The 20,863-nt window shown below is 49.7% G+C and overlaps 2 protein-coding genes across 2 annotated transcripts in view; one reads left to right on the top strand and one right to left on the bottom strand.

The window, feature by feature from the left end:
• Nucleotides 1–12,294, top strand: part of NT5DC3 (5'-nucleotidase domain containing 3) — a 45,398-nt gene extending 33,104 nt beyond the window's left edge. The window contains exons 12-14 of the mRNA XM_080659539.1: nt 2,550–2,690; nt 5,427–5,491; nt 8,053–12,294. Of these exons, the coding sequence (XP_080515665.1) occupies nt 2,550–2,690; nt 5,427–5,491; nt 8,053–8,305 (459 nt within the window). The 3' untranslated portion in view covers nt 8,306–12,294. The remainder of the gene's footprint in view (nt 1–2,549; nt 2,691–5,426; nt 5,492–8,052) is intronic.
• Nucleotides 12,295–14,919: 2,625 nt separating this feature from the next.
• The window catches only part of STAB2 (stabilin 2), a 127,987-nt gene continuing 122,043 nt past the window's right edge, over nt 14,920–20,863 (bottom strand). The window contains exons 68-69 of the mRNA XM_080661000.1: nt 19,501–19,617; nt 14,920–15,455 (exon numbers count right to left, since the gene is read on the bottom strand). Of these exons, the coding sequence (XP_080517126.1) occupies nt 15,405–15,455; nt 19,501–19,617 (168 nt within the window). The 3' untranslated portion in view covers nt 14,920–15,404. The remainder of the gene's footprint in view (nt 15,456–19,500; nt 19,618–20,863) is intronic.

Raw genomic sequence — 20,863 nt, 5'->3', positions numbered from 1 at the left:
TCCTTTTCCATTTATCAATGTGTCAACCACACAACTGCAGCATGAAGGCTTGAGGCATCCGTGAGGGCTCCGTTGCCAGCCTGTCGCTTTGGAGGCGTTAAAAACCCCCCTTTCCTGGAAACAGCCCTGAAGTGAAAATGAGGCTTTTCATGCCATTGGAATGACTAGAGGAGGTGGCAGGCCTGGAACTGTGCTTGAACCTGTAGTTGGAACAATATGTAATTGGAGCCAAACGGGTCGGTAGTGAAATCTTTCCAGGTGACTCCTGCACACACCTGCGTAGTCCCGTCTGTCTATGGGTTGAGGTCTAGTGGAAGGAACCTTGGGCTCCGGTTAGAAGACCGTAGTTTTTACCCCAGTTCTACTGTTTACTAGCTGTGTGACCTTGAACACTTCCCTCAAGCTCTGATGTCCTCATTTGTAAGAAGTGTGAAAGAAGAAAATGTATATAAAAGTGCTTAATAAACTAGAAACGTAAAGTGTTACTCTCAGATGTCGGCACTCCCAGAATGTCTAGCCATGTGACATGGCGTCATCACGGGTGTTTGCCTCTTGCTAGGTGGGGTCTTTGGGCCCCGATGAGATACTGTGTACTGCCCTTAAGTCACGTGGGTACGTGGCCCTGTGAGGTCGCACACGCGCGCACACACATGTCTTAGGTGTGGTCCTGTGGCATGAGCACCCCTGGGACCTTGCAAGAAATGCAGATTCTCAGGCCTCGCCCCAGACCTACTGAGTGAGCAACTCTGAGGGTGGCGCCTGGCCATCTGTGTTTTAACCAGCTTCCCGCACTAAAAGTTGGTATCGGTAGTGCTGACCTCAGAGCGAGTTAGGAAGTACCCCCTCCTCTTTGGTTGTGGGAAGTTTTGAGTTAATTCATCTTTAAGTGTTTGGTAGAATTCACCAGGGAAGCCATCTGGTTCTGGGCTTGGCTTGGTTGGAAGTGTTTGGATTACTAATCCAGTCTCCTTACTAGTTAGAGTCTGTCAGATTTCCCGTTTCCTAGTGATTCAGTCTTCGCAGGTGTGTATTTTTAGGAATGTTCGTTCATCTAGGTCAGTGGTTGGCAAACCGCGGCTCATGAGCCACATGCGCCTCTTTGGCCCCTTGAGTGTGGCTCTTTCACGAAATACCACGTGTGGGTGCTCACGTACAGTGCGATTGAAACTTCGTGGCCCATGCGCAGAAGTCGGTTGAGTCTATTTTGAAGAAGTGGCGTTAGAACACTCAAGGGGCCAAAGAGCCGCATGTGGTTCGCGAGCTGCGGTTTGCTGACCACTGATCTAGGTTATCCAAAAGTTGTTGGCATACAGTAGCTCAGAGAACTCTTTTTAAATCTGTTTATTTCTGTAGAATCGGTAGTAATGGTACCACTTAAATTTCTGATTTTTTTTACTAAGTTGAGTTTCCTCTCTTTTTTCTTAGTTATGCTAAAGGTTTGTCAATTTTGTTGATCTTTTTGAAGAACCAACTCTTGGTTTTGTTGATTTTTCTATCTCTGATCTAATCTTTATTTTTTTCTTCTGCTAACTTTTAGTTTACTTTTTCTAGCTGCCTAAGATATAAAGTAGGTGATTTGAGGCCTTCTATAATGTCGGTGTTGATAGCTGTAGATCTCACCCTCAGCATGGCTTTTGCAGCACCTGTAGGTCTGGGTGTTGCGTTGCATCTTGGTTTGCCTCGAGGTATTGTCTCATCTCCCTTGTCATCTCTTTTTTTGATTCATTGATTAAGAGTGTTGTTCAATTTCCACATAGTTGTGAATTTTCCAGTTCTTTCTCCTGCTGTTGAGTTCTAGTTTCATTCCTTCTGAGCAGAAAAGATGCCTTTTCACAATATCAGCCTTTCAAAATTTGCTAAGACCACTTGGCATTGTGCATTTACTTGCTTATTTGTCATTTGTATTTCCCACAAGGGCAGGGATTTGTCAGTTTTTGTTCATTGTTTTATCCTCCGTTTGTAGAACTGGGCCTGGATAAATATTTGCCAGATGAGAAAATGAATGACCTTTTAGCACAGTGATTGCGTATCTTAGGTTTTCTGGGACATCACTGACATCAGGTCGCTTGGCCTATTGTCAGCTCATAGGGTTATAATATTTGAATGAAAAATGTGATCCTGTGTGTGTATGTTGTGTGATCATTCCAAGTCTGATATTCCACGGTTCCCCATGACCCGCGAGGCCTGGCGCCCAGTGGGTGTTCCCCCGCCGTCTGTGGATGAATAGTGTCGTGGCCCGGCCTCTTTGTGCCCCTGACCTAATTGTTGTTTTACAGGCCGTGGATAATGATTCCAGACCCTGAGTGTCTGCAAGGGCTGTGACTCACAGCAGCTATTTCCAGAACAGAAATTTTCTTGGGGTGACATGATCAAAGCCCTAGGCTAACTTGGGTTTAATGGCATGTAATTCATTGAATTCGGCTTGGTTAATAACTAACCATTACAATTAAAAAGTAATTCAGTGAGTGCCTGTTGTGTCTGGGACAGGTCACGCAATGACTTAAAGTCTATTGAGATGAACGTTGACTCTCTGTGATCTTTGCGAGCAGGACTTGACCCTGAAGCATGGCTGGCGGACTGGTGCCATCATCCCAGAGTTACGGTCTGAGCTCAGAATCATGAACACGGAACAGTACATCCAGACCATGACCTGGCTGCAGACGCTGACCGGGTTACTGGAGCGAATGCAGGTTTGAGATTTCTTTCTTTCCTCCTTTTTCGGTAAGCCTGAAGTTAGTGCACTGGCCAGTGTTTCTTTAGATGTTCTCTATTTAATTGTGGTTATAAAGTATGAGGCATAAGTCATCCTGCAGAATAATTACCGGTATATTTTGCCCCTAAGAGTTTTGCCAGTTTCCCCGAAGAGACCTTTCTCAACGCCCCCGAAGCCATTTGGAGGAAAAGGCCTTCATTTACGTTCCTCTGTCTGGAATTCCAGTGGCCTCACTCCCACTGCAGCCGCTTTGGGAGGTGTCCTGTGGGGGTGGGATTCGAGAGCCTCTGCCTTCGTTTGGGTCTAGTCCTGCTTCTGCCATTAGCCTGCAGTGGTCTTCTCTGTCCGGGCCTCAGTTTCCCCTTCTGGAAAACGAAGGGTCCTGTGGAATGAACACTCGGGCTCGGCACCACAGCGTACTGGAACGTCTCAAAGCAAGAGTCAGGCCCCGGGTGCAGTCTCCACTTGCTTTTGAAGATAATACCTACAATTGGCTGGCTCACTAGAGAGCAGCGGGGTTTTTTCTTCCCATGAGTCACATACTCAGTTTTGTTGTTTTTCGTGGTGATTCCCTGGCCTGTGACGATGCCCCTCTGTGGCAGCTGTGACCCCTTTTCCAAGCTCATGAGGCACCTTGCTTTCTCGCTTGGTTCCGCTGGCCAGGCCTTCAGCCCTCTCAGCCTGAGGGTCGACTTTTTCAGGAGAAGAGGCATGGGTGCCCGCTCTCTTGGCTAACATACCTACAGACCTTGCCCACGGCCTGCCAGCCTGCTCTGGATGTGGCCAGGGAACTGCCTTGCCTGGCCTAGCTGGCAGCCTGTGTGAGCTCAGGCAGCGCTGCGAGGGGTGGCAGGCCAGGCTCTCATTCCAGGGTGCCCACATTGCAGAGCACGGGGCCCGCACTGCTCGGTCTCGCTTCCACGTGCTGCGGCTCCATTGGTTCTTGACTCTTCTCTGACAAGGACTCATTCTGTCTCCTGCCCATGCTTGTCTGTGAGATGGTTTTCTAAAAATAAAAGGCATCGATGCTGGGTTAATGTAGCCTCAAGTCTGTGCAAAGGTCATACAGTAATATGCATGTGTATGTATACATGTGGGTATATATGCATGAGAGTACATGTGTATGTATACATATATGTATATATACATGTCTAAATAAATTACTTGTGACACTCGACAGATTTTTGATCTAGTCATATACATTGTAGAGTTTAAATTCTATAGTGAGTAATTTGTTAATTAAAATGTCAAAGCTAATTAAAGCTATGCTCACAAAACCATCAACACCCCCAGAAGTGCCGGGCCAGCCTTCCGGTCTCCAGGGACATGGCCAGTGGTCATTCAGTGTAGCTGCTTCCTGCTGGTGTAGGCAGTGGTGTTGGGCAAGAAACCCAAATTGCAAGCTCAGGGTTTTGTCTGAGTGGCAGAGGCCCTGAGCGGGTGCCTGTGGGCCAAGCTGGTGAGCTGGGCAGACGTGGTAAACAGAAGGGCCTTGGCTCCCACGTCAGAAGCAGATGGTTTGTTTGGTCTTTTCCTCCGGGCCCTGAGGCTGCCCCGTGACTGAAGGGCAGGGAGCCACCTGTCCCCTGCGGTCACACGCGCCTCTGATTCTGGCTGAGCGTTCCTGTTCGGCCACAGGAGCCTCGCAGAGACTTGTGAGATCCATTGTTAGGTTGTGGGCAGTTGCCATGTTATTGGTGCCTTTGCTCCTGTTTCAGCCCAACCAGAGAATTCTCTGCTTTTCCATCTGGTTGAGGTGCTTTACCTTTTTGCCTTTTACAAAAACATTTTTTTCCCTTAAACATTTAAAAAAATAATACAATATTAAGGAAGACAACAGCGTAAAACAAATTATAATTCTACTACCCTTGCATCAATTAAAGAAAATATTTTATGTTGATTTCTTAATAGATGCACATATTTTCAGGTGCTTCCAATTAGTGGATGTACCTGTTATTTCCACTTACCTGCCATTTTTATGTTGATGTATATGCATAATATATACATCATGTGATAGGTGGTATGTATTAAGTATATGTTCATATAGGTAATACACATGTGTAATGGCCCTGGCTGGTGTTGGCTCAGTGTTTAGACTGTCAGCCCGCAGACCGAAGGGTCATGGGTTCAATTCCCAGTCAAGAGCATGTACCTCGGTTGCAGGCTGATCCTGGCCCCGGTTGGGGTACATGCAGCAGGCAACCAATTGATGTGCCTCACATTGATGTTTCTTTCTCTCTCCCACTCCTCCCCTTCCCTCTACTTTCTCTAAAAAAAAAAAAAAAAAATCAAATCAATGGAAAAAATCTCCTTGGGGAGGATTAAAAATCAACATGTGTAATGGATACATTGCACATATATACAGTATAACATATATACAGTATACACATAGACTTTATGTAGTTATATGCACATGTTTATACATAGCCTTTAACAATACTATCTACTTTAATAGAGGCCTTGTTTAATATCGTCATAATATCCAGTTTCATTTGTTAAACCATGTTACTGTTGTTGGACATTCAAAACTATTTTGGTAAAGAAGGGAGGGTTGCAACTGGGAAGTCTGAAAATGTAGTATTTCATGCAAGTGCCCATCTCTCAGATTTGAGTAAAATTTGTCCAAGAGGAAAGCTGCCCATTAAAAATGCTCATTACCTACTGAGTTTATTTGCATCCAGAACATTCTCAGTAATCAGTTTGTGTCCTGCAGGTGCACAGAGATGCGGAGTCCCAGCTGGTTTTGCAGGAGTGGAAAAGGGAGAGGAAGGAGATGAGGTAAGAGCACCCCGTCCTGAACATAGGGCGTCCGCCACTCTGACACGCCCACCCCTGGCTCAGGCATACTTCCAGACGCCCTTTTTAGCTCCCAGGCATGACCTGTGGCCAGAGCCACCCACCTCTCTGCTGTCAGTGAGTGATGTGTGACAGCGGTGACCTCCCGCACACCTCCTGCCCTTGGATGTGTTTGTTTCTTTTGTTAAAACAGAACAAACGTGCTCTTACGCCTCTCACCTAAACAGACATACGTATCTTGATTCCACATTCCCTGCCAGGCCCCATCTGGTGTGAAGGCCAGGGGAGGAGGACCCTGCCTTGCCAACCCGCCTGCTCGGCTTTCCCGTTTGGGTAGCCGGCGGCCTCGTGTTGGTGATGCTGGGCGCACAGCGTGGCTCCCGGGACAGTGTTGGAGGTGGGCCCTGCACCACAGTGAATTCCTGGGGCCCGTCCAGCCCTGGCGCTCATCCGTAACCACGGCTGTTCCCGGAATGTGCCCGCACTCAGTGTGGTTGTGTTGACTGGTGAATGCCCGCCTGCTCCCGGAAAAGTTTGGCGGGTGCGCGTCTTAAGGGGATGGTTATTCAGGAGGCCCCTGGACAGCCACGCGTCCCTGAGAGGATGTGCTGTGTGGACACTGGTTACAGGATCACTTCTGCTCTTGGGCATGGCCGCCCCTGCCCTGGGCGTAGCTGTCTCTAAGGTTGGAAGGAGCAGTCCCTGCCTGGGCATGGAGAGGGACGGAGCCCCTCCCTCGGGCTACAGAAGCCTGGGTGTACTGACTCATCCCTCTCAGGGACTTGGTGTATTCCAATTTAATTATCACTCTAACATTGGTGAAATGTTGGGTGAGAGGGCGATGGGCAAGTACTGTGATTTGATTCTGGGCCCCTTGTCCCCTGCACTCCAGGGACCTGATTATTAGATAAAGGAACCATTTCATCCGCCAGGCATTTTTGCTTTGATTTCGAGTTTCTAACAACTCTACATCTCAATGAGATTAAAAAAAAAAAGGTATATATTTTTATTGCTTTCAGAGAGGAAGGGAAAGGGAGAGAGAGAAAGGAACATCAATGATGAGAGAGAGCCTCCTGGAGCCTGCAACCCAGACACATGCCCTTGACTGGAATCGAGCCTGGGAACCTTCAGCCCGCAGGCTGACGCTCTTTCCACTGAGCCAAACTGGTTAGGGCTCAATGAGATTTTTTTAAAAAAAAATATATTTTATTGATTTTTCACAGAGAGGAAGGGAGAGAAATAGAGAGTTAGAAACATCGATGAGAGAGAAACATCGATCAGCTGCCTCCTGCACACCCCTTACATGCAACCAAGGTACATGCCCTTGACTGGAATGGAACCTGGGACCTTTCAGTCCGCAGGCCGACGCTCTATCCACTGAGCCAAACCGGTTAGGGCTCAATGAGATTTTTTAAGTAAAAGTTTAAATATTTATGTCACTCCACCCACAGACCTAGTTGAGTTCTTTTAATTTTCTGCTTTTTGGTTGTCAACCTCTCTCTCCAGTTGAGGACAGACCGCTATGACCAGCCAGTGGCCTTTATCACACTATTGTGTAAATGATTATATTTTTTGCTGTTTCTGCAACTGATTAACAGTCGAATGGTATTTAGCCATTTTGCTGGAATATTCTATGTCCAGGGGTCCCAGCTATCAGATAGTGCTTATTCTGTGGACGTGTGATGGGTGTTGATTTACACACACACATGCACATGTGTCCACCTGCAGGGGCTTAGAGCCTGGGGTGGGGTGAACAACCTTGCAAAATGCTTGTCACCTAGGCTTCCAGGAGGCAGTGAGGTGTTTGAAGCTGAGCAAGGGATGGTGGAGACTTACTTACATCACTACAAAAGAATTCTTCATTTCCTAAGTACCAAAAGTACTTCAGAGTTTACAGTACGCTTTTATTTTTCTGTCTTTTCTTTTTTTAATCCTCACCCGAGGACATTTTTCCATTGATTGTTTTTTTAGGGAGAGTGGAAGAGAGAAGGAAAGACAGAGAGAAACACTGATGTGAGAGAAACACATGGATTGGTTGCCTCCTGCACGAGCCCCGACCAGGGCCCAGGCCAGGGAGAAGCCTGCAACAAAGGCATGTGCCCTTGACCGGAATCGAACCCGGGATCCTTCGGTCCACAGGCCGATGCTCTATCCACTGAGTCAAACCAGCTAGGGCTATTTTTCTTACTTTACTCAGTTTTTGCTGTAACCTTATAAAAAGGGGGTCTTGATTTCATTCTATAGATGGAATTTTGGAGACTAGAACATTCTACATCTCTCTGGTAGCTTTAGAAGCAGTTCCTGCTTTCCTCCTTCTGTCTGAGAGTGTGGTGTGTAGGTGTAGAGGGGCAGACACATGAACACTGGAGCCTCAAACAGTGCTCTCGAGGGTCCCAGGGGGAGGTGTGGTCGTCATTTGGATGGACGGGTGGACAGACGGCTTTCCTCCCAAATGAGTCCTATGGAACTGTGATTTTGGTTTCAATAACTTGAAACGCTTCTGAATCATTGTCTGCCGCACCCCTCTTTTCTTGCTTCTTCAGAGAAATGAACAAAGGTTTCTTCAACGCCCACTTCGGAAGCTTGTTCCGCACAGACCAGAACCCCACCTACTTCCTGAGGCGCCTGTCGCGGTTTGCCGACATCTACATGGCGTCCCTGAGCTGCCTGCTGAACTACGACGTCAGCCACACGTTCTACCCCCGGAGGACTCCGCTGCAGCACGAGCTTCCCGCCTGGTCGGACGGGCCTCTCACCTGCAGGCTGCCCCTCATGAAGGCGGCCCAGGCCAAGTAACCGTGCCCTCCTGTGGCCAAGGCCAGACACAGCCCCGGCCCAGACCCGGGGGACACCAAGGGGCCGGCCTTGTGTGGATAGGAGTGTTGCTTTTGGAAAAGACACAGAATCGCCTCTTGATACTTATTTTGGGCCTTCTGGAGGATACTCCCCAGGTGGTTGAGACGGAAGCCAGCGCGTCCCCGTCCCGCCTTCCTGCTCACCTCGGGCTGAGTGGCAGGCTTCACAGGGAAACGGTGATCAGTCCTCTCGTTGACCGAGGTGCTGTTACTGGTGTCGGTTTTCCTGGGCCAGGGGAGACTTCCTGAGGCCATCTCCGTATTCCAGCAGGAGAAACTCCCGGCCTCCTCCCTGGAAAACAGGGAGCATTCACAGGGTGCATCGGGAATGAAGGGCGCCGTGGTGCAGCGACACTGCTCCCAGAAAAGATGGTGGAGTGGGCTCTGTAGCAGCATAAGTGGCAGAGATGATCCCCAAACAGCGGGATCCCCCAGCCCTTTGGTCCCAGGGCTTTGGCGTTCCGGTGCATCAGTTGGAAGAAGAGAGAAAGAACAAGGGAAGGTGCAAGTCCTTCGCCCTGGATTGTCCTCAGTCTCCGCTTCCTGTGCCCCACCCCATCCTGGGGAAGGACAGGCGCCACAGGTGATGGGGGGGCTCGCTCCTTTCCCCGGAGAAGGAGAGAAGGGCGCCCGGTCACATATCCAGCTGGCAGAACAGACTGGGATAAGGCTGTGAGCAACAAGTGCTCAGAGCCAACGCTTGGGGGTGGGTCCCTTGAAAATGCCACCCGAGTGTTGGTTTGAGGTGCCCACTGGAGGACAGAAAAACGAAACAGAAAAAAAAAAAAAGTCCTTGCAGTGAAATGCCGGTCCCCTCCCAGGGTTGTGTTGCTAAAATGTAGGCATTACCAGAAACCATCCCTTTCTGGAGGCAGTAGACATGCTGCCTCCCCCTGGATTATCGGGGAGAAGGGGGCTTGCATCCAGCAGGGGAGGGGGCGGTGGCCTCACCGCCTGGCTGGCTCCCACCCTCTGCTCCCCTTAGCTTTCTTCCTTTCCTGCCGTGCGTGCATGCATGCGTGGGCTATTGTGGGACTTGGGTTTTTTTCTTTAGGTGTCTGTATTTAAGGTGGGGGAGCATTAAGGGCATTGAAACTAAGAGAAAAGGGGTTAGACATGACTTAGGTAACTGAGTATTTCTCATGTCTTTGTAAGGACAACGCCCGGGGCATACGTTTTAAACCTGATGCAGGGCAGGTGCAGGGAGGGGCTTGTGAAGAGTGCCTGCTAACAGCGTTTTTATGGCAGTGAATAGCAGACCCAGCTATTGACCAAAGGCTAGCTTGGCATGCCTCGGCTGCCTGCCGGCATGCAGGGCGTAAAGGAGTTCTGGAGCATGCTTTGCAATGCTGCTGTTACGGTGGGATTTTACTGTGGCATTTCCTTGTATTTAACTATGACAGTGACGGTGACCTCGTAGACCCAGGAGGCCCCATCAGTTAGACCCCTTTCTCCGGCTAAATTTTATTGTAAACACAGAGGTCCGTTTCTTCTGGGCATGGGGTAGGCCTTCTGTTTACTGTTTGTTAGCTCCCAGGTGCTTTGAGCATCAGAGTTGACTGGCATTTAGGGGGTGCAGGTGGAGGCCCGGAGCTGCTCGGTGTTGGGGCCTCCCAAGGACACGCTGGTGCTTTCGGCTTCGCTTCGGGGAAGCTGAGTGAGGAAGAAGTTACTACTGTTTTTAAAAATCTCTTCGTGTCTGTCTAGTCAGGTGTTCATTGGCTGTCTCGTGGTGCCAGTCACAGGGTGTTTGTTTACTCCAGAATGAAGTAGACTTGTTTTAAATCCTGCTTTTGTGGATGTCTAGGCTGGGTGAGCCAAGCCTCAGGGGAGAAACACATTTGCTGGGTGTGAATTATGAATTTCACAGTTTATTACCAATTAAGGTTTCGGTCTGTGGGCCATCCAACATGGCCGTGCTGAGATCTGCCACGTGGCAGAGGCCTGGCATCTGTCTCAGCCGGGCCCCCGAGCGTGTGCCTGGCAGACCCGTGTGTTCCCGGGCCAGCAGCAGGGGTAGGGCGGCGTCGCCACGTGAAGGACCGGGGCAGCCTCCTGGTCTGCGTTCCGTCGTCCTCATGACTCAGCCGGGCCTGGGCACACGGCACGGGGCATTCTGTTCTTTCCCTTTTGTTCTCGGGGCTCACCCTGGTGAAAGCCTGTTGGTCCAAGGGAAGTGGGTCTGTTTTCCACCCTTCAAAAGTAGCAGTTTGGAAAGCCAACAGAATAAAATTAGTTTGCATGTTTAAAAAATATTCTCACGTGTAGCATGGGTTAGACTGGTTTTCTAAGAATGAGGGGCACAAAAATTCACTGTCCAGGGGCAGTCCATGCCAGCTGAATGAGGGGCGCATGGGACCCGCAGCAGGTCGCCTTGGAGGGGACCTGCACCATTGCTTTTCCAGAATGCTTCTATAGGGAAACCTAGCTTTTGTTTTTAAAGTATTTTAGGAGTTTGGCTCAGAGCTCCCACTTTCCTCCTAACATAGTGTCTCTCTCTCACCACCCCCCTTTTCTCCCCTCCCCCCCCTCCCCTCCCTACCCCCTCCCCTCCCTCTTTCATGCTCTTCAGCTTCATTTCCTGCTGTGGCCATTAGTAACATAAACCACCTGTTACTGACTGGGGCCGGTTCAGATTAAATTACTAGTTGCTTTGACTGCGTCGGCCCTCTTCATTATCGCGGAGGAGAAATGGAAAGTAATCTTTCCTCCTACTAATTTAGCTTTGGATGAACTAAATGGCTTTTCCTCTCTCTCCCTCCCCAAAGGCCCTTGACGCAGTCGAGAGCATGCTCAATATCGCATTGAGTTCCACTATGCCCAGTGCTCATTTGCTGCCAAAGACCCAATGGGGGGCCCTCGTCTGGAATGCTCTGAGACTGAATGTAGCCAGAGGCAGCGTTCCTTGACTGCCCTGTTCAACTACTGGGGAGCATGTGTGTGGCCCTCCTATCCCTTTCCTTGTGTGCCAATTTCCATCCGTTTCCTTGTGTGCCAATTTCCTTCTTTTCTCTTTTATTTTCCTTAGCATTTGGGAGCCTAGCTCCAAGGCCAGCTAACCTCCAACACCCTAGTGGGTTAAGGGAAGGAAAGGGAGTGAAGATTCTTTAATGCGGGGTCAGCAAACAGATTTCCAGCTTTGCGGGCCATTTTCTGTTGCCACTACTCTAGGCATGGACGCAGCTCTGTCCTATTACAACGTGGTTTATAAAATCAGCTGCAGGCTGCCATTGGCCCTCGCGCCGCAGTTGGCAAGCCTGCTCTAACTAAGAAAGCGTGCAGACGAACAGCCTGATAGTGAAACAGGCAGCAGGAAAGTGCGCCCTGTCCCCAGGAGCTGGCTCTGGGCATATGTACTTCTGTGGCCAGTGGTGACATACTGTGTTCCCAGCACGGCAGCGTGGTGTGTAACAGCTGCCGGCTCGGGCACTAGCACTAGGTGAATATACCTCTTATTGTAGTGGTCTGTGACTGTGCTCGTCTTAGGGGATGGCATGGCTTCCCACGGAACCCTTCAGGACCGAGTCCCCCAACCACTTGGGTGTTCAGCAGCTGTCGGCCCTGCTGAGAAGCCCTGTCTCGGGTGGGTCACACCCCACCTCTGAGCAACTCCCTTCCCTCCCCGGGTGTGGACCCCAGAGCACACCCTGTAAACTCCCTGCACGTGAATCTCCGTCTCAGCTTCCCGGGAGCCCGCCCACAGCAGCCCTCTGCACTTTCCCAGCACTGTGGCTTGCATCTGACGTCGGAAACTGTTTTCTAATCATGTAGCAGAATGACTAATGGTGCCTGTACGATCGCAGGCACCGTAAATGCAAACTAGGTTCACCTACTATTTATTCTGAATGTGAATTTGCTATTTATTCTGAATGTTGATTTTATGTTACCAGATACTGAATTTATTGCCAAATAAAAAGAATTGTATCATCCAGTTTATTGCAAATCATTGGTTTTTGTGTGCTTAAGTTAGTGGCAAAGCCATAACAAATTCTAATATAACCAAATAAGAATATCCCTGTGAGAAGGGAGGGTGAGAGATTTAGGGTTCATTTCTCACCACACACGTCCCATCACGCCCAGCGAAACACGCGTGCTTGTTTTCAGAGCTTGTAGGCTGTGTATTGAAGCTGGGAAATTGGTGTGAACTTAGCCGTAGGTGGGCAGCAGGCAAACCCACCTGGAATTTCTTTTCTCCCACAGACAGTTCCCTCCCTGAGAACAGGGAAACGATGGTGATCCACGGGTTTGTCTGCCATCAAATTACTATGAAAGCTGGAGATTGGAAGCAGTGTTGTAAGGGAAGAAAACACTGAATAATCCTGAATTAGGAGTGAGCCTTATGAAGTCAAATCACTGCTGGGTTTTAGATAAATTTAAATAGGTTGAAGAGTTTTTTATTGTCTAAAGTTTTACATATGTCTCCTTTTTCCCCAATTGACACCCCCTCCCCCGCAGCCATTCCCACCCCGGGCAAGCCCCCACCGCCCAGTGTCTGTGTCCATTGGTTATGCTAATATGCATGCATACAAGTCCTTCGGCTGCTCTCTAACCTCACCCCCCACCTCCCCTTCCATTTGTCTCTGGATCTATTTTCATCAAATTATGATGATCATTATATCCCACATATGAGTGAGATCATGTGATATTTATCTTTCTCCAACTGGTTTATTTCACTCAGCATAATGCTCTCCAGTTCCATCCATGCTGTTGCAAATGGTAAAAGTTCCTTCTTTTTTATAGCAGTGTAGTATTCCATTGTGTAGATGTACCACCCTTTTTTAATCCACTCCTCTGCTGATGAGCACTTAGGTTGTTTCCAAATCTTAGCTATTGTAAATGAACTTTTTTTTTTTTAACTGTTTAAGCATGAGTGTGAACACGTGTGTGTCTGTATTTAAACACCTTGAAATCCTTGATCCCTCATTGTGCTGGGACCTTGATCTCATTCCATTTCCCACCGATAGCTGCTGTTTCATTTGGTCACTGTCTGTAGGTACCTGTGATGGTGGGATTGGTGGACCCATGTTCTTTCTGGGGATGTATTTCCTCCCACCGTGGCGTGTCCTCCTAGAGGAGATGGTAAGTTGTTCTGTGGCTGAAACTGGACTTCTTCCCTTTCCTGGAGAAGTGAAAAGCTTCCGGAACTTTGGACTTGGCTCAGCAAAACCCCAAAGATGTGGGGCAAAGTTAATGTGGGCTGTGAGGGCAACAGAGAGGAAAGCCTGCGATCTTGACCCAGCCTTTCATTGCTCTGTCCCCGCAGAGGTTCAAACACTCAGCCGGTACTAATCAGGGACAGTTTGGAAATGTGTGGTGGGTGGGTTGAGGGTGTCTGGTTGTCACAGTAGAGGGGGGCACTTCTGGCCTTGGGAGAGCAGGGACCTGGTGTGGTGGACCTTCTGCCTTGCACGGTCCACCTGCACATCTGCACTAAAATTCCAGAACATCCCACCACAGAGAATGGAGCCCCACACCTCTCAGCAGTTAGTTCCATCCTCCCCTTCCCTAGGCCCGGAACCACTAATTACTTCCAGGTTCTGAATGTGCCTCTTCTGGAAATTTCATTCATGTGGCATTTTACAATATGTGGCCCTTCATGTCTGCCTTCTTTCACTCAGCATGTGTCCAAGGCCCGTCCATGCTGTTGCCTACTTCAGTGCTTAGGCCCCTGGTAGGGTGGAATGACATGTCATTATATGGAGATACCACAGTTTGATGGGCATTTGGGTTGCTTCCATTTTGGGGCTATCCTACCTAATAAAGATGGAATATGCAAATTGACCATCACTCCATGACAAAGATGGCAGTGCCCACAACTAATAAGGAGGGAATATGCAAATTGATGCAACAAAGATGGCAGCGGCTGGGCCGGGATGCTTGTGTCATCACCATGGTGACGACACAGGCGTTCTGCCCCACCCTGGCCACTCTGGGCCTTCTGAACAGCTGAGGCAGGATGCCTGCTATGAGGGGGGTGGTGGGGGGTGGAGTGAAGGCAGAAGGCGGCAGCCAGAGTGAAGGCCCAGGTCTCGGGTGCTGGAGGGAAGCCAGTGCCGGCAGCCAGGGGAAGGAAGGCCTATTCTTGCATGAATCTTTGTGCATCGGGCCTCTAGTTATGAATAATGTTCTCTGAACATGCACATGTACGTTTTTGTGTGGACATGTTTTCATCTCTCTTGGGTATATGCCTGGAGGGAAGTTTCTGGTTCTTATGGCAACTCAGTGTTTAACTTTTTGAGGATCTGCCAAACTTGTCCACCGTGGCTGCACCATTTTGCAATCCCAGCAGCAATGTATGAGGGTTCTAATCTCTCCACATCCTCGCCAGCACTTGCTATTATCAGCATGTTGGGTTATAGCCATCCTAGTGATTGGGAAGTGATGTCTCATTGTGGTATCATGTCTTCTTAATATATACACACAAACAAAACAGAATTAAGAAATCTAGGCAGATGTTGGCTACTGAAAAGACCCTAGTTAGGTCTAATAAGTGGATTTTACCTTCAAAGCTTGACCCCTTCTGTGGCGAACAGTATTTTTGGTTCTGAGAACACTAGATTGTTCCACTGACTTTATTTCTGTTCCATAAACATTTATTGAGCCCCTTTCATGTTCCAGACACAGTGCTAAGTGCTCAGATACAAGACGAATGAGGCGAGTCCCTGCCTGTGGGAGCTTACAATCTAGTAGGAAAATAAGAGGAGGTCACAGTTACTGTCGAGTTGGGTAGGATGTAGGAAGTGCCATCTAAGTACTGAAGGTGACACACAGGAAGGACAGCCAAAGGTCAGAGGTGGGGGAAGTCCCCTGAGTTGATGGGTGGAATTCACATCATTCCTCACCCACAGAAACAAAAGAATCCCCCAGATGAACCAAGGAGATGAGGTACGACTTGCGTGCTTCAGACATGCTTTCAAATGTTCAAGGACCTTATGTTCCCCAGAGGCAACTGGGGCCGAGGATTCACAGTTCGCAGCTGTTGTGAGGAGGCTGGGGGCCCAGGTGGCTGTGGGGCTCGCTGGCTGCAGTGGGTCCGGCCCTCACAGCGCCCCCAGGGGGTCACTGCCCTCCAGCAGCTGGTCCTCAGAGTCCTGGAAAAGAAGAGGGCTGTGAGCGCGTGGAGAGAGCCCAGCACCTGCAGCTTATTGAACCTCTCCAGATTGAGTGTTTCTTTTGGCCACTGGTCTGAGGTGTAGATGGGGTTCAGGACACACTACCCCAAAATATAACTCGTTGGCATATTACATATCTTAAGCTGAAGGAATAAAAAATCCCACAAAAAACCGGCAGAAGTAGGAAGGTCACTCTGCCCTCCTCTCCCTTCCCATCTCCCCTGAAACAGGTCAAGGTCCCTCCATGTAGCAGGAGGAAGGAAGACACTCATCAGCAGAGATGAGAAATTTGGGGCCAGGAAACCTGTACAAACGCGGTTAAACTGACCTTATCGCCCCACTTACTTCTTCACCGTTTACTCCCCAGCCCAGACCTCTGTCTCAACAATTCTTCACAAGTGTATCATTTCTTTGTCTAAGTCAGGGGTCCTCAAACTTTTTAAACAGAGGGCCAGTTCACTGTCCCTCAGACCGTTGGAGGGCCGGACTATAGTTTAAAAAAACAACTATGAACAAATTCCTATGTGCATTGCGGGCCCGGGACGAGTCAGCTGCTAAGCAGGACAGGCAGTGGCACCCGGCGGGCCGGATAAATGTCCTCGGCGGGCCGCATGTGGCCCGTGGGCCGTAGTTTGAGGATGCCTGGCTAAAGGTATAAGAGCTTCCTGTGCTGGTTACTTCTTCAGTCTTCATTCTCCTGTGAAGCCTCCCATTGACATGTAAACATTCAATACCATGTATATGCTTTTCTCTCTTGTGAACTCGCCTTTGTGGGTTTGTCAGACCAGCCAGGGACCCTGAGAAGGTTGCTGAAAACTGTTCCCTCCCCTGCAGCCTGAAATACGATTCTTCCCCAAGTTCCCTGTGGACACACGTGGTGGGAACATTCCTGCACGTGGCCGTCTCCTGTCACATGTTGGGAGGCAGGATGTGTGGTGGTTAGGGCCCCATTCTGGGGATAGTCGCTGCTGTTTGAAGCTTGTGTGCCCTGGACAAATCATTTAAGCTCTGCGGTAGTTTCCTCGTCTATCAAGAGTCCTAACAGGTGTGAGGATTAAATCAGCTGCCATGTGAAGGAAGGTATAAGCACCCCACAGATGGTGGCTATTCATATGATGACCATAAAACTTTTAGATTGAAAATTCATCGTCTGAGCCCTGGCCAGTCTAGCTAAGTGGTTAGAGCATAAGCCCACAGGCTGAAGGGCCGAAGGATCCATTCCGGTCAAGGGCACATATCTCAGTTGTAGGCTTAATTCAGAACCTGGTCAGGGCATTTGAGGAAGGCAACCAATTGATGTGTCTCAAACTCTACCCTTTCCTTCCACTTTCTCTAAAAATCAATGGAAAAAATATCCTTGGGTGAGGCTTAATAACAACAACAAAAAGATATCATTAGAAAGAGTCAATCAGAAGCCATACTCAAGAGGCAGCCACCCCAAGCTTATCGCTGTCTCTAGCCCCGATCAGCACTCAAATTGTTAATTAGCATAATGGATATGTTCAAGATGTCTGGGTTGGCTACAGGTATTCAATAGGTCACCCTCTCCCCTCCCAATATAAAAGGCATGAGATTCCAGCATGACACATTTGGGATGGCACCCTTGGCTTAGGATTCCTGGTACTGGAACGTTTTTGCCCCCTGGCCTGATGAGACGGTTTAGCTGAATCCTGTCTCTAGGATGCTCTCACCTGCCTCAGGTGCATCTCAGGCACAGTGCTGAGTGAGCCCTCAGCTGAGAAGGCATGGAGCATGATGAACAGGATTGATTACTTTTTCCCTCTGCTTTTTAAATGAGGTTGATTTCAACATAATGTTTGCAGAAATAAAATATTAATAAATGCAATCTAGCTGTTACCCTTGCAGTTTCGACTAGAAATCCTTACATGGGTTTGATTAAAAAACAAAATAAGGCCTGGTCAGTGTGGCTCAGTGGTTGGGTGTCCACCTATGGACCAGGAGGTCACGGTTCCATTCCTAGTCAGGGCACATGCCCGAGGTGCTGACACAATCCCCAGTAGGGGGTGTGCAGGAGGCAGCTGATCAATGATTCTCTCTCAGGATATTTTTCAATCTGTCACAACTACAGTACATCTGCTGCCACAGGCACTCAGAACCACATGGCATTTACATTGGGTTCACTGCAGAAGAACAGCTGTTGCACTGTACAAGCTTCAAATGGTACAATAAAATATTTTTGTAATGTTTCAGTGCAATTTACAAAAATTCAACAACAATCATAATATATATAGTCTTGGGAGAAGGGACAGCATATGTCCACGCAAGAAACAATGACAGCGGCTGGCTTTGGTTATAATTGCAGGAGGGTTCTAGACCCACACAAGCCAAGATTCAAGCATTTCCCTGGACCCAAGTAAGGCCATCAACTCAGACTGCTGAGGTACAAAAGGCCATTCATTCAGCAGACAGCTGGCAGTTTTTCTTATCTTTATACTAGAGGCCTGGTGCACGGATTCTTGCAACGGTGGGGTCCCTTCTCCTGGCCTGCGCCCTCTCGCAACCCAGGACCCCTTGGGGGATGTCAGAGGCCCAGTGCATGGATTTGGCATGATCCCTGCAGGCCATGTCGAGGGACCCCACCAGTGCATGAATCCGTGCACTGGGCCTCTAGTAGGCTTATAAGATCTATGGTTAATCTCTTCCCTCCCTCCCCACTCCCCTCTTCCTTCTAAGATTCATCAGTCTGTTCCGTGTTTCCATGCCTGTGTGTTGAGCGTCTGCCCCCTGATGGTCAGTGCGTGTCATAGCTACCAGTCGAACAGTCAAATGGTTGAATGGTCGAATGGCCGCTTAGGCTTTTATATATATATAGACTAGTGGCCCGGTGCACGAAATTCATGCACGGGGGGGGGGGGTGTCTCTCTGCCCGGCCTGCACCCTCTCCAATCTAGGACCCCTTGGGGGATGTCCAACTGCCAGTTTAGGCCCGCTCCCACAGCAGTCAGACATCCCTCTCACAATCTGGGACTGCTGGCTCCTAACCACCCAACTGCCCCCCCCGCCCCCCGCTGGCCTGCTCGCCCCCAACTGCCCCCCTGCCAGCCTGCTTGCCCCCAGCTGCCACCCCCTGCTGCCCTGTGGCCTGCTTATCCCCAACGCCCCCCCCCCACCAGCCTGCTCGCCCGCAACTGCCCTCCCCTGCTGGCCTGATCACCTCCAACTGCCCTCCTCTGCTGGCCTGATTGCCCCTAACTGCCTCTGCCACCATGGCTTTGTCCAGAAGTTCTCCCAGAAGGTCTCCCGGTCTAATTAGCATATTACCCTTTTATTAGTATAGATAAAAGGAGGAATTAAGTGTTATCCCAGTTTCTCAATCCAGACCTGGTAATACAGGGAGGGTGTACCTTCCACCTTCAGTGTGCGTGGGGTCCCTGCCACGGGGTCCCCCTGGGTAGAGGTTAGTGGAGGCCCCAGTGAGGTCAAGGATCACCAACTCTAGAAACAAATGGAAACCCAGAACAGAGCAAGCTCCCCTAAATACAAAGGACCTCATTGAAGGAAGGAAGCCCCACAAGCCAGAAGCAGCTCTGACAACAGGCAGAACAATCTCGGACAACAACATACACACATACCTTTTAAAGGCTTTAAAGCAGCGGTCGCCAACCGGTGGTCCGTGCACCACTGGTGGTCCGTGAGGTCCGAAAGGTTGGCGACCGCTGCCTTAAAGGCTTTATGTCTTATTATGCAGCAGCAACCTCAGAAATGTTTGTGGCAGAACTAACCTATTTCTTCCCCTTGGCACCTGATGGTGAGGCTGTGTGGGCCAACTCTGGTCCTCCCTTACTTCTAACTGTCGGGGCTTCTGCAATCCAGAGGCACCCCGGGACACTGACCACCACACAGCCTCCCTCCGCCCCCGAGGCCGGCTTTTAGGCCGGCTGCCCCAGATGTGCTGTGGAGGCTAGCTTTTCCCGGTGGGAAGCGTTCCCCTGAGACTTGCTGAAAGACATCATCCCCCCGCCCCCAAGTGGAACCTGTTCCTAGAGAAATCAGGCCAACTCACCATGAAGGGGTCGTAGGAAGGTTCTGGGGGAGCCGAGGTGGCGCTGTCATACATGGGGTTTGAGATATTCTCAGGCAGCTGCTTGCCAAGAGCTGTGACATCGAAATCCTCTTCACACTACTCGGAAAGACCAGTGCCGGGCCTGAGAGGCAGATGTCCCAGGGCCGGAGCGCCTCCTCCCAGCTGGCAGGTAAAGCAAGCCCCGCCCCCACCTCTGCCTGCGGACTTTTTCCTTGTTAATGGTGTTTTCATAGACATCTGGTGCACACACGGTAACACGCACCAATCCTAAGTGTTCAGCTCACATGGTAACACGCACCAATCCTAAGTGTTCAGCTCACAGACTTCTTAATATGCCCATCCAGGTGGGACCACCCCCAAATCAGCATATAGGGCATTTCCATCCCCCCAGAAAGTGCTCTCAGGCCTCTCGCCCCCCACACCCCCAGTACGAAATCCCCCCAGCATAACTTATGTCCTGATCTCCATCACCCTGGAGTGGTATTGTCTGCCCTTGAACTGAATTTTAAAGGATTCTCACAGCGTGTCCACTTGTGCTAAATATGATGTTTTTGAACTTTGCCCCAGGAGCTCATACAGAGGCAGGTGATCTGCTAGAAGGAAGTGAACTGCCCGGGGACGTCATAGGCTTCACCTGGCATGTCTGGAGGAGGCAATGGGGGAGGGGAGGACAGGCCAGGAGGGGTAGGAAGCTCAGAAGGGAGGGTGCTCTGCTGCTGGGCTGCTGCTGAACCCAGTCCCTAGGGTCACCCCAAGGTCAGCCAAGATCCGTTGACAAGTTAAAATAGGGTGAAATGTGGCTCAGTGGTTGAGTGTTGACTCATGAACCAGGAGATCACAGTTTGATTCCTGGTCATATATATATTTAAATACATTTTTATTGATTTCAGAAAGGAAGGGAGAGGAAGAGAGAGATAGAAACATCAACAATGAGAGAGAATCATTGATCGGCTGCCTCCTGTACGCCCCACACTGGGGTAGAGCCCACAACCTGGGCATGTGCCCAGACCGGGAATCGAACCGTGACCTTCCGGTTAATGGGTTGATGCTCAACCACTGAGCTACGCTGGCCAGGCTAAAAAAAATATTTTTTTTAAAAATAGGGTGAAATGTGTTTCACTGGCTGCAGCAAGAGGCCCCACCACGTGGGTCACCAGCCCTGTCTCTCACCTCAGACTCAGCCTTGAAGCCCAAGCCAAGCCTGGCGGGTGCCTGTCTCATGAACCCTCCAAGGGGAGCGTGCCTCCCGGGCCCTGGTGAATTTGCTTCCACGCCAGACCCCTGGCTAGAAGCTCGAAGTGTCTGTGCTATTGGCGGCCCATCAATCTCTCACCAAAACCGG

The sequence above is a fragment of the Plecotus auritus genome, assembly GCF_963455305.1.
Source record: "Plecotus auritus genome assembly, chromosome: 3".
NCBI lineage: Eukaryota > Metazoa > Chordata > Mammalia > Chiroptera > Vespertilionidae > Plecotus > Plecotus auritus.
This window is presented reverse-complemented; position numbering and strand designations above follow the sequence as displayed.